Source organism: Populus euphratica, unplaced genomic scaffold (genome assembly GCF_000495115.2).
Source record: "Populus euphratica unplaced genomic scaffold, PopEup_1.0 scaffold201.1, whole genome shotgun sequence".
Taxonomy (NCBI): domain Eukaryota; kingdom Viridiplantae; phylum Streptophyta; class Magnoliopsida; order Malpighiales; family Salicaceae; genus Populus; species Populus euphratica.
The window spans coordinates 282,805-297,800 of NW_011500084.1; the positions used below are offsets into that span (position 1 = coordinate 282,805).

Here is a 14,996-nt window from a genome sequence, read left to right on the forward strand (position 1 = left end):
CAATTCCTCTCTTTATAGAATTCTCAAATTTAAAATGATACATACATAAGATATTGTATAATTTTTGTCTTCCTAATTTTATGAATGCAAAAACAGCTTTACTGTTGCTAGAACTGGATAAATCGCTCGTCAACATGAAAGACAAAAATCATATATCTACTCTTCAACTTCTAGCCGAAATGCCAACCGATTTTGAGAGTGGATTTCGGTTGGGCATATTTGAAAGACTCATCTACTGGTGTATGCCTACTCCAACCACATTATTAGACCTTACAATATTGCCTACACATTCCCTGTTTGAATACCATGGACATACACATACATATATACGTAATAATTTGAACTCTATATTATGTTGCAGGCCTTCCTGTTCCACGTCCCTGCGAGGTAAAATCAAGGTTAGAAAGTTGCCGCCGGGCAAGGAAGGAGGTGGGAGATCGTGAGAGCGGTCGGGGGAGGAACTCAGGAGATCTGGGGAGTGACTTGGAGAGGAATCAAAGAGGAGGCCTACTCAACTATTTAAAGGTCCTTAAAGGTATTGGACACAACTGAGGCCAGTTCTCCTTTATATATCGAGATTAGATTATAAGAATTTGAAATTTAATTCATGGCTTGACCCAATAAAGAGGTTTTGGTTCACATCCTATTTTTAGAAGCTTACGCAAATAATCCTTGTGAGTCATCAGAGATAGAGCCTCTTCCTAAAAAAATATAAAAAAAAATAAAAATATGTGGCTCACTTTTACAGTGGCACGACTTAGATGCATTTCTCCTACTATCCGATTTCTTCTTTTCTCGCTGTTTTGTTTTCTATATGATAATTTAGCATGCCTCTATTTTTTCACCTTTTACTATCATTATTAACATTTCATTCCATTTCATAATAATGTGAAGCTCTCATCCATGTTTAATTTCATTCCCTTTCGCACGAGCATGATGTAGGATGTTGGCTAGAAAGAATCTGGAACCAGAAAAGAGAGCATGTATTTGCTTTGACATTCGCCGAAAGCCTAATAAAGAAAGATGAGTCATTGAAAAGTTTCACCATAACAAAGGAAGACCAAAATAAAGAAGAAGAAGAAGATGAAGAAGAGCAAGAAATGTGTGGAAAAAAAATAAAAAAGGAGAAAAAACTTCTGAAAACACTAGCAATGCAAAAGAAACTGATAAAGCAGAAACTTCTGAAATCACTAGCAATGCAAAAGACAATGAAAGAGCACAAACTTCTGTATCTGTATTGTCATCATTAACAACTAAAAAGGAGATCCCATTGTTTACTGCAACTAGAAGGGGAATACAAGAGATTGTGGAGCTGATAATAAAACTACATCCTCATGCTATTGACCAGCGCGATGAAATGAATCGGAGCATTTTGGATGTGGCCGTCATGTATCGCCAGAAAAAGATCTTTGATAATGTGAAGGAAAAGAATTTACCAATGGCTAGAATGCGTCAAGGTGTTGATAAAAGCGGAAACACATTGTTGCACCATGTTGCAGATATGAATAAAAACAGTGGAGTAACCAAGCCTGGGCCTGCACTCCAACTTCAGGAGGAGTTGAAATGGTTTGAGGTGAGCTCTTTTCTTCCCTTTGTCTTTACTTGATACAAGTTTTACAGGAACCGTTAAACGGTAAAAGGATTCCTCTCCAAGACGCGAGTAATAAAACTTGAACTTAATTAAGACATCAGGCTGAACTAGTTCTCCTAACCAACTACTTAGGGAAAAACTTTAATATTATTCACAAAAAAAAAAAAAACTATCTGCGCTCTAGTAATAACATTTCTGTAATTCGTAGTTTTATTGATCATATTTATCTCCCAATTATTGCAGCGAGTGAAAGAGGAAATTCCTCCTCATTATGTCCCGCTTCTGAACAAAGATGGAATGACTGCGAGAGAGTGCTTCGAAAATTCGCTAAGAGATGCAACTGAAACAAGCACCAAAATGGATCAAGGAAACAGCTCAGTCTTGTTCAACTGTAGCTGCACTTGTTGCTACTGTTGTCTTTGCTGCCGCCTATACTGTGCCCGGAGGTTCTGATGAAAAAGGCAAGCCAACTTCATCAACTCTCCCTATTTTCTGATTTTCACTGTCTCTGATGTTGTCTCCTTAGCAAGCTCCTTGACTTCGCTTGTGGTGTTTCTCTCTTTGCTGACCTCTCCATTTGAGCTACAAGAATTCCACATCTCTCTTCCTCAAAAACTTGTTGTTGGCTTCTCCTTTGTAGGGATTATAGACACCACTTATCTCCACATTAATATAATATTATCCACTTTGGGCCTAAACGCTCATGGATTTGCTCTTAGACTATACCCAAAAAGCCTCATGCCAATGGATATATTTGTCCATCCTTATATACCTATGATCCTCTCCATTTCTAACTAATGTGGGACTTTAGTCGCATACCTAGCAATCCTTCCCTCAAACAAAAGACCACTGAGCCTCTCCTCAAACGATCATTTATCCATCTGTCCACTCTCTACCAACCAAGATTCTTCATTCTCTACTTCTCTTTACTTCATCGTGTTGGGATTAGGACACGTCCATGAAGCATCCGAAGAACACTACCTGACTTGAGAGTTTGCTCTTTCTAAGTCAACTTCTCTTCACCATGTTGGGTTCTGGATACGTCCATGAAGCATCCAGAGCACACCGCCTATCTAATAGAGCTGATCCATGATCGTGATCTAATTAGAGCTCACCACCTTTTGTTAGGCATTTCGAGGATTCATCCATCATGGCTAACTCTAGGGCATGGCTCTGATATCACTTGTAGGGATTATGGACACCACTTATCTCCACATTGGTATAATATTGTCCACTTTGAGCCTAAACCCTCATGGATTTGCTCTTGGACTATACCCAAAAGACCTCATACCAATGGAGATATTTGTCCAACCTTATATAACCATGATCCACCCCATTTCTAATCAATGTGGGACTTTGGTCGCATACCCAACATCCTTCATTTTCTTTTCTGTGTTAACAACCATGCTATCCTTTGGGCAACAATTTTGATACTCATTCAGACAGAGAGGAAGTTGACATCATTACTCCTTTCCATTGCTTCATTCCTTCCATATGATTTTCTGATAGTACGGAGCCTCATGCTCATTACATTTTGATTTTCTGATGAGTTTTACCATATGATTTTCTTGTTATGACCTATTTAAGAAACCTTTCCATAAGAACCTAAAGTCATAATTATAATTATATATATATATATATATTCATCCTTGTTATATTATTTCATGTGTGTATATTGAATGTTATCTACTCACTAATTTGTTGAACTCACCCTCTCATTATTTATCCTTTTCAGGCTTATAGCTTGATAGCAGGTTACTTTTATTGGACCTTCAAAATCTACTCTTTTGGTTGTAAATTTGTACATTTCCTTTTATGTCTAGTTAATGCTCCAAAACTATGAATTCATATGAACTTTTGTATAAAGATAATTCAATTATATTATGGAATTGATTTTGTTATTAATGCTGCGTTGAATTATGATTGAGTTTTGAAGAATAAGTTTGTGTGTAAGTTTGAGGTCGCATAGCAATAAAAATCTTGGAGGAGAACCTTATCTATGTACCGGTCATGAATCCGGAATTCGGGTCGTGACATGGACACTTGTTCTATCAAAATAAAGACCAAAATATTTTACCAATTTTCATACAAACCTATGGAAAAATTACACTTTCATTTTAACAAATCATTTATTCATTACACTTTTAATTTTAACCCTTATCGTGATCTCTTGCTAATTAACGTCCTGATATAATGTTAAAAATTTATTTTAACCTGCAAAATTTAAACTCTCGAAGAGATCCGAGAAATAATATTATATTACCTCTCTATCAACACAAAATAATAAAGAATATATATATTAGCTTTTGATCTCATGTTTCACGACAGGCTAGTTACCCTTTAGCTAGCCCAGTAGCTGGTTGGTGATCATCTCCATTGCACTCTATAGTCTAAGCAGAAGGAAATGATGTCCCTTTGGCTTGTTAGAAATACAATTTAAGGACAATTTGTAATGAACGTGAACCACAATTTTATATTCTATGCTTCTTAATTTAAAGTTGTAGTGTGATCATTGTTCTCATGTATGAGAACAATTAAAGTAGGATTATAGCAAAAGGAAAAGGGAAAACAAAGAATAATTTACTTCTTTTTTGCTTTGTTTATTTTAGAAGCACGAAGGTGAATCTCGATTTCAAACTGAAATGTTATGGTTTAACAAATGGAATACATTTTTTACATTCAACTAAGAAAATGTATTTTTGACATAAATCTAATATAATTATATTTATTTCTATAATGATCAATTAACCAAGTTGTTAATGATCTTTTACACGGAACTAGACCCAAGACTCTTGGATATATCTATATAGAAAAACCTAAAACCTTTACATCTTAGCCTTTTTTGATATTTTTTGTCTAAGAAAAAAATTAACATGTGATGTATGTCTTTGTTTTCTTCTTTTTTTTTAAGCTTTTTATTGTGAATTACACAATGTTGTCCACAATGAAAAAGTTAACGTCTTTAGTGTTTTTTTGGCTTTTTTCTTTGTTTTTTAATTAATTTTTTAATTTAGTTTCTTAATATTAAATTTTTTCCATTTAATTATCACACTTTTATGATATAAATTCTAAATTTGATGAGTCAACCCTGTTGATTAAGATTTTTTTCTTTTTCTTCCTGTAAGTTTTTTCTCTTTGTTTTTTTTTTTTTTAATTAATCTTTTTTTAATTTAGTTCATTAATATTAATTTTTTTCTATTTAACCTCCAAAATTTAAACTCTCAAAGAAATCCAAGAAATATATTATATTACCTCTCTATCAACAGAAAAGCACGAAGAATATATATATATATAAAGCATTTGATCTCATGTTTCACGACAGGCTAGTTACCCTTTAGCTAGCCTCGTAGCTGGTTGGTGATCATTTCCATTGCACTCTAGCTATAGTCTTAGCAGAAGGAAATGATGTCCCTTTGGCATGTTAGAAATAGAATTGAAGGACAATTTCTCATGAACGTGGAACACAATTTTATATTCTATGCTTCTTAATTTAAAGTTGTAGTGTGATCCTTGTTGTCATGTATGAGAACAATTAAAGTAGGATTATAGCACAAGGAAAAGGGAAAACAAAGAATAATTTACTTTCTTCTTTTATGCTTTGTTTATTTTAGAAGCACGAAGGTGAATCTCGATTTCAAACTGAAATATTATGGTTTAAAATGGAATACATTTTTTTACACTGAACTAAGAAAATGTTTTTTTTTACATGAATTTAATTTAATTATATTTATTTATGTAATGATCAATTAATCAAGTTTTTAATGATCTTTTACACTAAAGTAGACCCAAAACTCTTTGATATATCTTTACAAAAAAACTTAGCACTTTTAGATCTTAGTCTTTTTTTATAATTTTTGTGTAAGAAAAAAATTAACGTGTGAGGTATGTTTTTGTTTTCTTTTTCTTTTTTCTAAGCTTTTTACTGTGAATTACATAGTGTTATCCACAGTAAAAAAGTTAATGATTTTAGTTTTTTTTCCATTTAATTATTAGATTTTTATGATATAAATCTTAAATTTGATGAGTTAACCTTGTTGATTTAGATTTTTTTCTTTTTCTTCCTGTAGGTTTTTTCTCTTTGTTTTTTCCTTTTTAATTAATTTTTTTTTTAATTTAGTTCATTAATATTTTTTTTTTCTATTTAAACTCATAAAGAGATCCAAGAAATATATTATATTACCTCTCTATCAACATAAAAGAACAAAGAATATATATATATATATAAAGCATTTGATCTCATGTTTCACGACAGGCTAGTTACCCTTTAGCTAGCCTCGTAGCTGGGTGGTGATCATTTCCATTGCACTCTAGCTATAGTCTTAGCTGAAGGAAATGATGTCCCTTTGGCTTGTTAGAAATAGAATTAAAGGACAATTTGTAATGAACGTGAACCACAATTTTATATTCTATGCTTCTTAATTTAAAGTTGTAGTGTGATCATTGTTCTCATGTATGAGAACAATTAAAGTAGGGTTATAGCAAATGGAAAAGGGAAAACTAAGAATAATTTACTTTCTTCTTTTTTGCTTTGTTTATTTTAGAAGCACGAACGTTAATCTCGATTTCAAACTGAAATGTTATGGTTTAACAAATGGAATGCATTTTTTACACTGAAGAAAGTGTTTTTTTTTGGCATAAATCTAATTTAATTATATTTATTTATGTAATGATCAATTAATCAAGTTCTTAATGATCTTTTATACTGAACTAGACCCAAGGCTTTTGAATATTTCTTTATCAAAAAACCTAACACTTTAAGATCTTAGTTTTTTTTGTTTTTTTGTGTAAGAAAAAAATTAACTTGTGAAGTATGCCTTTTTTTTTTTCCTTTTAAGCCTTTTGCTGTGCACTACACCGTGTTGTCCACAGTAAAAAAGTTAATGCCTTTATTTTATTTTATTTTATTTTAATTAATTTTTTAATTTAGTTTTTTAACATTAAATGTTTTTCTATTTAATTATTAGACTTTCATGACGCAAATCCTAAGTTTGATGAGTTAACCTTGTTGATTCAAATTTTTTTCTTTTTCTTCCTGTAGGTTTTTTCTCTTTGTTTTTTTTTTAATTTTAATTTAGTTCATTAATATTAATTTTTTTCTATTTAACCCCCAAAATTTAAACTCATAAAGAGATCCGAGAAATATATTATATTACCTCTCTATCAACATAAAAGAACAAAGAATATATATATATATATAAAGCATTTGATCTCATGTTTCACGACAGGCTAGTTACCCTTTAGCTAGCCTCGTAGCTGGTTGGTGATCATTTCCATTGCACTCTAGCTATAGTCTTAGCTGAAGGAAATGATGTCCCTTTGGCTTGTTAGAAATAGAAGTGAAGGACAATTTCTCATGAACGTGGAACACAATTTTATATTCTATGCTTCTTAATTTAAAGTTGTAGTGTGATCCTTGTTGTCATGTATGAGAACAATTAAAGTAGGATTATAGCAAAAGGAAAAGGGAAAACAAAGAATAATTTACTTTCTTCTTTTTTGCTTTGTTTATTTTAGAAGCACGAACGTGAATCTCGATTTCAAGCTGCAAAGTTATGGTTTAACAAATGGAATACATTTTTTTACACTGAACCAAGAAAATGTTTTTTGACATAAATCTAGTTTAATTATATTTATTTCTGTAATGATCAATTAATCAAGTTTTTAATGTATATATAAAAAAAGTAATAATATATACTTCTGAAATCAGGTTAATTCAACTATTAATGTTGAAGAAAATATCAACGAAGGAGCTCATCTGCAAGAATTCAATGAAAAGGAAAATTGCATTTTAAATGATCAATACCGAGTATTATTTAGTTATTAAAAAACAAAAACAAAAAGGTAAGATGGGTGAAGATAGTATGGAATGTTAGAAAGTTGATTTTAATTTTATTTATTTTATTTTTGAAAAATCTCCTACCAATTTAAACAATTAAAATTTTTAAATTAAAATAGTTGTTTGATATAGTGTAAATTGACCAAGTAGTTAGAAAACTGAATCTTATAAAATCATATTATTCTTAGAGCCTCTTACATGTTAGTGAACATATTTTATATTAAAAAATACAAAAATATAAACAAATATAAAAGATGTTGAATGGATTTGTTACACTTAATGAACAAGAACAACAGCTTGCTTAAAACTGCACAAAATGGTCAAGGTTGCTTAAATATTGAAACATAAGTGTGGCTCATTAAATATCCTTACAAATAACGAAAAATAAATAAAATGCAGCATTGTAAGGAATCTCACAAGATTAGATAACAACATTCCTATAAACTAGAACAACCCTATAGGCTTGGAGTTTTATTCTAACAGAAAAGATTTGATAAACATCCTAATTGAAGCAACCAGCTTCATCAGGATTACATATTAAAAAACTTATAAATTGTTTGAAATCCTTGAAATTGAATTAAATTTCAAGGGTTAAATTATTTTTTTGTACCGAGAATTTTTTTAGGGTCTCTCAGTAATTCCGAATACAAAATATTATTCTAAAAACACCACTCTTGTTGCAATTCATGTTCCTTCTTGGTAACATGCATTTGCTATCCATCTCATCTAACATATTAATTCCATGATGTTCGTCTGAATTCAACTTTAGGCTAGATGAAATAACGACGGACGTGTTGCTCAAACAATAAGAAATGGGATTCTTAGTTGTTTTCATTGTAAAACCAAAAAGGTTTCCTTGTCGACTTTTCTTTTAGGTTGCACATAATACAACATCTGAAACACCTCAAGTGGATTATGTAGTTAAGCTAGAGGCTTTGATACCATAATAGAAAACACAACACAATATATACATTTATACTGACATGTAAAAACAATGCTACAATGAGTTTATCTTAATATATTTTGTGACCGTACATTTGGATTAATGTATATTAATGTATCACTTAATACATGAGAAAACTGGCAGCCGTCAAGTACTGGGCTGAATGGACCTGCCGTTGTTAGCCTCTCCGATATGTCTCTTTTACAAAGCATTATCAGACGCTTTATTCTATAGGAGAATAATCATATCTTTATTTTGTTCTTATAAAAGAAATAAGACTTCACCTTTATTATATGTTCTTATAATAGTTTCACTCTATAAACTAAACAAGCAAAACACAGATACTAATTTACTTTTGTTTTTAACAAGGAATAGTTCTTTATAGGCTTCTCAAACGGCTTAATTAAGAAAAACTACAAGCTAGGTTGTTTCTTTGTAGTCATCTCTGGGAAACAAGTTTTCTTGTTGACATTGATTTTGCCAAGAGCTAGCTGTAGCAGCATTCCAATCATTTTGTTAAATTATGAATACACCTAAAGATGAATTTAGATATCAATTCAAGAAAACACTACAAACTACAAGTTAGTGCTAAGTTAAGAAAGTTCTAGAGAAATCAAACAACCACTAGAAATATTCTAGTAAGAATGCTTTTCCACAATTAAAAGAACTTTATAATTTTATATGATTCGAGCAAGTTCTATGGCTAGAAATTTAGTTTGTTCTATTTAGATTGGTTAAGAAGGCTATAAATAGCCATGCACTCATCACTTGTAAGGTAAGCCAAAAACTATGCTAAGCTTAGAATCTGTCCCAAAACTCTTCTCCTTGTATTATATCTCCTATCAACAAAGTTTTTTCCTTTGTGTAACCCACATCCTTCAACCATTTCCAAAATATAAACTAAGTTTTTCTTTTACTAAACTACTATAATTAAAAATCTTAACTATCAAACTACTTTCATTTCAACCCCTATTCACTAAAACCTCATAAACTGTCATCATCCTAGTCCAATTTCGTAAGTGGGCATTAGAGTCTATATGGCCAACACAAATTCATCACAATTTTTCTCAATGTCACTTCCTATTTTTGATGGTAGCTACTATGATTTGTGGGAAAAAAAAATGATGACACTCTTCAAGTCTCAAAATCTTACAGACATTGCTATGTATGGACTTAACAAGCCAACAAATATCTCTTTTCTAGAAGAAGCACAACAAAAAGAGTTGGAGGTGAAAGAGCATAAGGATGCTAGTGCCCTATATTTAATTCAGCAGTCACTAGCTAATACAATTTTTTCTAGGATTACTGAAGCTTCTACGGCAAAGCAAGCATGGGATATGTTGCAGAAGGAGTTTCGCGGCGATTATAAGGTATGCACCATTAGACTCCAAATACTAAGAAGAGAGATGGAAAATATTAAAATAAAAGATTCTGAGACCATTAAATATTATCATGGAAGAATTGAAGTAGTTGTAAATCAAATGAGAACTGTAGGAGAAAATATTATTGATTAAAGGGTTGTTGAAAAATTTCTAGTCAATCTTATAAGAAAAAGACTCTATAGTTACTACTATAGAACAGTCAAAAGATTTCAGTAGCTGAACTAATAGGTTCTTTAGAAGCACGTAAGAAAAGACACATCAGTACTTCGAAGAAGACTTTATTAAGAGTGCTTTTCAGTCTAAGCTTAATGTAAGGTCTTATAAATCTAAACCTAATACCAAGAAATTAATGGATCTACAACGATATTATGTAATAATAAGTCAACGATTTCTTTGATAAAAATTCATGTATTCAATAGTAGGACTAAGCATATATCAATCAAACATCACTTTCTATAAAAAGCAGTTGGCGGTAAAAATATCAAGTTTGAATATTGCAAGACTGAAGAATAATTAGCAGATATCTTTACAAAAGCGCTTCCATAAGTTAAGTTTGAGGCAGTACGATATCAACTTAGAGTATCAGTTAAGTGCAATGAGTGTTAAATTATTAATGCACTTAAAGAAGATTCTAGAGGTCAATTCTAGAAAACAATATAAACTATAAGTTAGTGCTAAGTTAAGTTTGGAAAGTTATAGAGAAATGAAACAAACACTAGGAATGTTCTATGAAAGAAAGAATGCCCATCCACTATTCAAAGAACTCCAAAATTTTCTAGTGAATTGGCTAAAATTCTTGCAAGTTCTATGGTGAAAAGTTTGTCTAAATTGTTCCATTTAGGGTGGTTAAGAGGGCTATAAATAGACATGCAATCATCACTTGTAAGGTAAGCCAAAAACAATGCTAAGCTTAAAATCTTTTTTCGTATAATTCATCTCCTTGTATTATATCTCCTATCAACAAAGTTTTTGCATTGTGTATCCCACATCTTTCAACCATTTCCAAACTATAAACTAAATCTTTCTTTTACTTAACTACTACAATCAGGAACAGGGCCAGAAAATAAAATTAAAAAGGCCATTTCAGTTATTTTACTATTTAGGCTAAAACTATAAATCTTATCAAGGGAGGGACTAGAAAAACAATTTCCTTCTTAGGTCAGCCCCTTGTCTCCGCCACTAACTACAATTAAAAACCTTAATTATCAAACTATTTTCATTTCAATCCCTAATCACTAAAACTTATGAACTACCTCATAAACTACCATCATCCTCTAACACATGTCCATTATTAAAAGTGATGCACGTGCATGATATTATTGAGGATTCTAGATCGGTGATGTACTGATAGTTGTTCATTGAATGCTAAGCATACTAACATAATATTTAATATGGTTAGGCAAACTACCTACATTTATTGGAGAAGTCTATATTATTAAAGATAGATAAAGAAAGGGTTACAACATACATGGAGAAAGAGGGATCACTTCACTTAACTCTACTTTCATTGTTCTCACACACACTGTTGCATAAAGATTTGTTTTGTATCCTTCCTCTATCTCTAATAATATCAACTCTCCCGTAGATATAGACAATTTATCGAACCACATTAAATATTATATCAATGTGTTAAGCCTCCTATAAGCAAATATCAGTATATCATTGATTCGAATCCCCAACAATACCAACGTATCATTGTAGCCTTTTGACAATGGTAACCCTCCTTCTTAGAGTAGGACCATAGATGTTGTATGATTGTTGCACACTAATGACAACAATCCTAATAGATATACTTGCAGTTCTCTTTGAGTGATAAATTTATTTTCCATTATATTAATGATTGGTATTGTGAGTTAATATATATAAATTTGATTAGGAATATTCTACCGAAGAGTATAATTAGCTTTGAGTTGAGATTGTTCATTAACAATAGTTACTTCGTAATTTTATGTAGATAACATCTGAGATAGAACTGGAAGAACCTTATAAAGCAGCCATGAAGGAAGAGTGGCAACGCATGATTGACTACTATCAGAAACATTTCAAAAAAATCAGTTGCCCAGTTACGGCCTCTAAGGATAATGTACTTCATCTAGCTGTAATCAGCAAAAAAGAGCAACCACTTAAAGATTTACTTGAAATCATGAAGTAAAGATCTTTACCTGAGGCATTTCTCAAGAGAAAAAACCAATTTGGAAATACGGCTCTTCACGAGGCAACCATCTATGGCAATTTTGAGGCTGTAAGGATCTTGGTAGAACGTTGTGCAGACCAGCTTTCCATTGCAAACAACTACGGTGAAACCCCATTGTTTACAGCTGCTGGATTTGCTGAGACAGAAATAGTGCAGTTTTTAATCCGTTCCAAACCAGAACAATGCGTGGATGATAATGGCCTGTTATTAATTCACCGCAAGAGAAAGGAAGATGAACTGTCCATCCTTAGCGCTGCTATCTTAGGGCGAAAATTTGGTAAAAATTTCTCTCTTTTTGAGCTCTCAAATTTTAAAAGTACACATATTTAAGATATTGTATAATTTCTGTCTTCCTAATTTCATAAATGCAGAAACAGCTTTTCTGTTGCTACAACTGGATAAATCGCTCGCCAGCTTGAAGGACAAAAATCAAATATCTACTCTTCAACTTCTAGCCGAAATGCCAACTGCATTTGAGAGTGGATTTCCCATGGGCATATGTAAAAGACTCATCTACTGCTGTATGCCTACTCCAACCACATTATTACACCTTACAATATTGCCTACATATTTCTTGTCAGTATACCATGGACACACGCACACACTTATATGTAATAATTTCAACTCTAAATTATGTTGCAGGCCTTCCTGTTCCGAGTCCCTTCGAGGTAAAATCAAAGGTAGAAAGTTGGTGCCAGACAAGGAATACGGTGGGAGATCCTGAGAGCGGTCAGGGGAGGAACTCAGCAGATCTGGGGAGCAGCTCGGAGAGGAATCAAAGAGGCGGCCTGCTAAACTATTTAAAGATCCTAATTAAAGGTATTATTGAGAATTTTAAATTTCATGGCATAGTTCGAATATAACTGAGTCCTAGTTTTTTTTTTTAGTGGTCACGGGCTACACAAGCAGAGTAGTTCTCCTCCTCCATTTTTAACACCAATTGTCACTTAAAAAGGTGTATTAGTGAATTAATATAAAATTATTTTTAAGATAACAGTTCAAACTTTTGCTGACATAATCTTTATACTTGAAAGAAATGTGATTCGATGTTATAAAGTGGTTTTGGTTCACATCCTAGTTTTAGATGCTTACTCAAATAATCCTTGTGAGTCATTAGAGACAGAGCCTCTTCCTCAAAGAAAAAAAAAAGAAAAACTATGTGTCTCACTTTTATAGTGGCACGACTTAGATGCATTTCTTCTACCATCCGATTTCTTCTTTTGTTGCTGTTTTGTTTTCTATATGATAATTTAACATGTCTCTATTTTTTCACCTTTTACTATCATTAACTCTCTCTTTTTTTCATTCTTCTACTATCATTATTAACATTTCTTTCCATTTCATAAAAATGTCTAGCTCTCATCAATGTTTAATTTCATTCCCTTTCGCACGAGCATGATGTAGGATGATGGCTAGAAAGAATCTGGAACGAGAAGAAAAGGCATGTATTTGCTTTGAGATTCGCCAAAAGCCTAATAGAGCAAGATGAGTCATTGAAAAGTGTCACCATAACAGAGGAAGACCAAAATAAAGAAGAAGATGAAGAAGAAGAAGAGCGAGAAATGCGTGGGAAAAAAAATAATAAAGGAGAAAATACTTCTACAAAAGACACTGAAAGAGCTTCTGTATCGATATTGTCATCGTTAACTACTAAAAAGGAGATCCCATTGTTTACTGCAACCAGAAGGGGAATAGAAGAGATTGTAGTACTGATAATAGCACTCCATCCTTATGCTATTGACCAGCGCGATGAAATGAATCGGAGCATTTTGAATGTGGCCGTCATGTATCGCCAGAAAAAGATCATCGATATTGTGAAGGAACAGAAAATACCAATGGCTAGAATGCGTCGATTTCTTGATTATAGCGGAAACACATTGTTGCACCATGTTGCAGATACGAAGAAAAACAGTGGAGTAACCAAGCCTGGGCCTGCACTCCAACTTCAGGAGGAGTTGAAATGGTTTGAGGTGAACCCTTTTCATCCCTTTATCTTTACTTGATACAAGTTATAAGAGCACCAATCCTACTAAACATTTGTTTCAACCAAGTTATCCAATCCAATTAAGGTTTTACAGAAACCGTTAAACTGTAAAAAGATTCCTTTTTAATGCTAATGATAGGTAGACATGCCACCTCTCCAAGACGCGAGTTATAAAACTCGAACTTAATAAGACATCAGGCTGAACTAATTCTCCTAACCAACTACTTAAGGAAAAACTTTAATATTATTCACAAATAAAAACTATCTGCGCTCTAGTAATAACATTTTTGTAATTCGTAGTTTTATTTAGCAATAACAACCATATTTATCTCCCAATTATTGCAGCGAGTGCAAGACGTAATTCCTTCTCATTATGTTCCGCTTCTGAACAAAGATGGAATGACTGCAAGGGAGTGCTTCGAAATAGCCCACGAGAAGCAACTGGAAAAGGCACAAACATGGATCAAGGAAACATCTCAGTCATGTTCCACTGTAGCTGCACTTGTTGCAACTGTTGTCTTTGCTGCCGCCTATACTGTGCCCGGAGGTTCTGATGAAAATGGCAAGCCCATCTTCATCAACTCTCCCTATTTTCTGATTTTCACTGTTTCACTGTCTCTAATGTTGTCTCCTTAGCAAGCTCCTTGACTTCGCTGGTGGTGTTTCTCTCTTTGTTGACCTCTCCATTTGAGCTACAAGAATTCCACATCTCTCTTCCTCGAAAACTTATTGTTGGCTTCTCCTTCCTCTTCTTTTCTGTGTTAACGACCATGCTATCCTATGGCGCCACAATTTTGATACTCATTCAGACAGAGAGGAGGTTGACAACATTACTCCTTTCCATTGCTTCATTCCTTCCTGTCTTAATCTTTGGAATATTGCAATTCCGTTGGTATGTCTCATTCATGGGCACTACATTAAACATCGTTAAACCAGGAAAGCTCATCAATCGTTTCTTGTCCCTTGCCCAGCATGGTGGAAAATAGCTCCGTCGAGAAGATTAATACTGGAGATTTAACTGGCATAGAGGTTTTTCCCTTTTCTTGTTTGTTTGAACCTCAACCAT

General features: G+C 32.8%; 2 protein-coding genes across 3 annotated transcripts; both read left to right on the plus strand.

The window, feature by feature from the left end:
• Nucleotides 1–444: 444 nt before the first annotated feature.
• LOC105108919 (ankyrin repeat-containing protein At3g12360-like) lies at nt 445–14,758 on the plus strand. 2 transcript variants are annotated; one of them, XR_839141.1, is made up of 4 exons: nt 445–535; nt 943–1,573; nt 1,835–2,137; nt 14,587–14,758. XR_839141.1 is itself a non-coding variant. In XM_011003422.1 (3 exons), the coding sequence occupies exons 2-3, from the start codon at nt 13,509–13,511 to the stop codon at nt 14,564–14,566; spliced, it is 699 nt and encodes a 232-aa protein (XP_011001724.1). In that variant the 5' UTR covers nt 519–535; nt 13,351–13,508; the 3' UTR covers nt 14,567–14,758. The 2 variants fall into 2 exon arrangements, 1 of the variants encoding a protein (XP_011001724.1); XM_011003422.1 differs by lacking the exons at nt 943–1,573; nt 1,835–2,137 and adding an exon at nt 13,351–13,916 and having other exon boundaries at nt 519–535; nt 14,276–14,758.
• On the plus strand, nt 9,331–12,143 carry LOC105108918 (uncharacterized). The gene is made up of 2 exons (XM_011003420.1): nt 9,331–9,740; nt 11,707–12,143. Exons 1-2 carry the CDS (start codon nt 9,408–9,410, stop codon nt 11,902–11,904), a joined length of 531 nt encoding a protein of 176 aa, XP_011001722.1. The 5' UTR covers nt 9,331–9,407; the 3' UTR covers nt 11,905–12,143.
• Nucleotides 14,759–14,996: the final 238 nt, after the last annotated feature.

What these genes read in the sequence shown, in the direction of transcription:
- LOC105108918 (XM_011003420.1), top strand. Translation starts at nt 9,408, where the DNA reads ATGGCCAACACAAATTCATCACAATTTTTCTCAATGTCACTTCCTATT. An exon ending in AGTTTCGCGGCGATTATAAG is followed by an intron (nt 9,741 to 11,706) that starts GTATGCACCATT and finishes AATTTTATGTAG; the next exon opens with ATAACATCTGAGATAGAACT.
- LOC105108919 (XM_011003422.1), top strand. Translation starts at nt 13,509, where the DNA reads ATGCGTGGGAAAAAAAATAATAAAGGAGAAAATACTTCTACAAAAGAC. An exon ending in AGGAGTTGAAATGGTTTGAG is followed by an intron (nt 13,917 to 14,275) that starts GTGAACCCTTTT and finishes CAATTATTGCAG; the next exon opens with CGAGTGCAAGACGTAATTCC.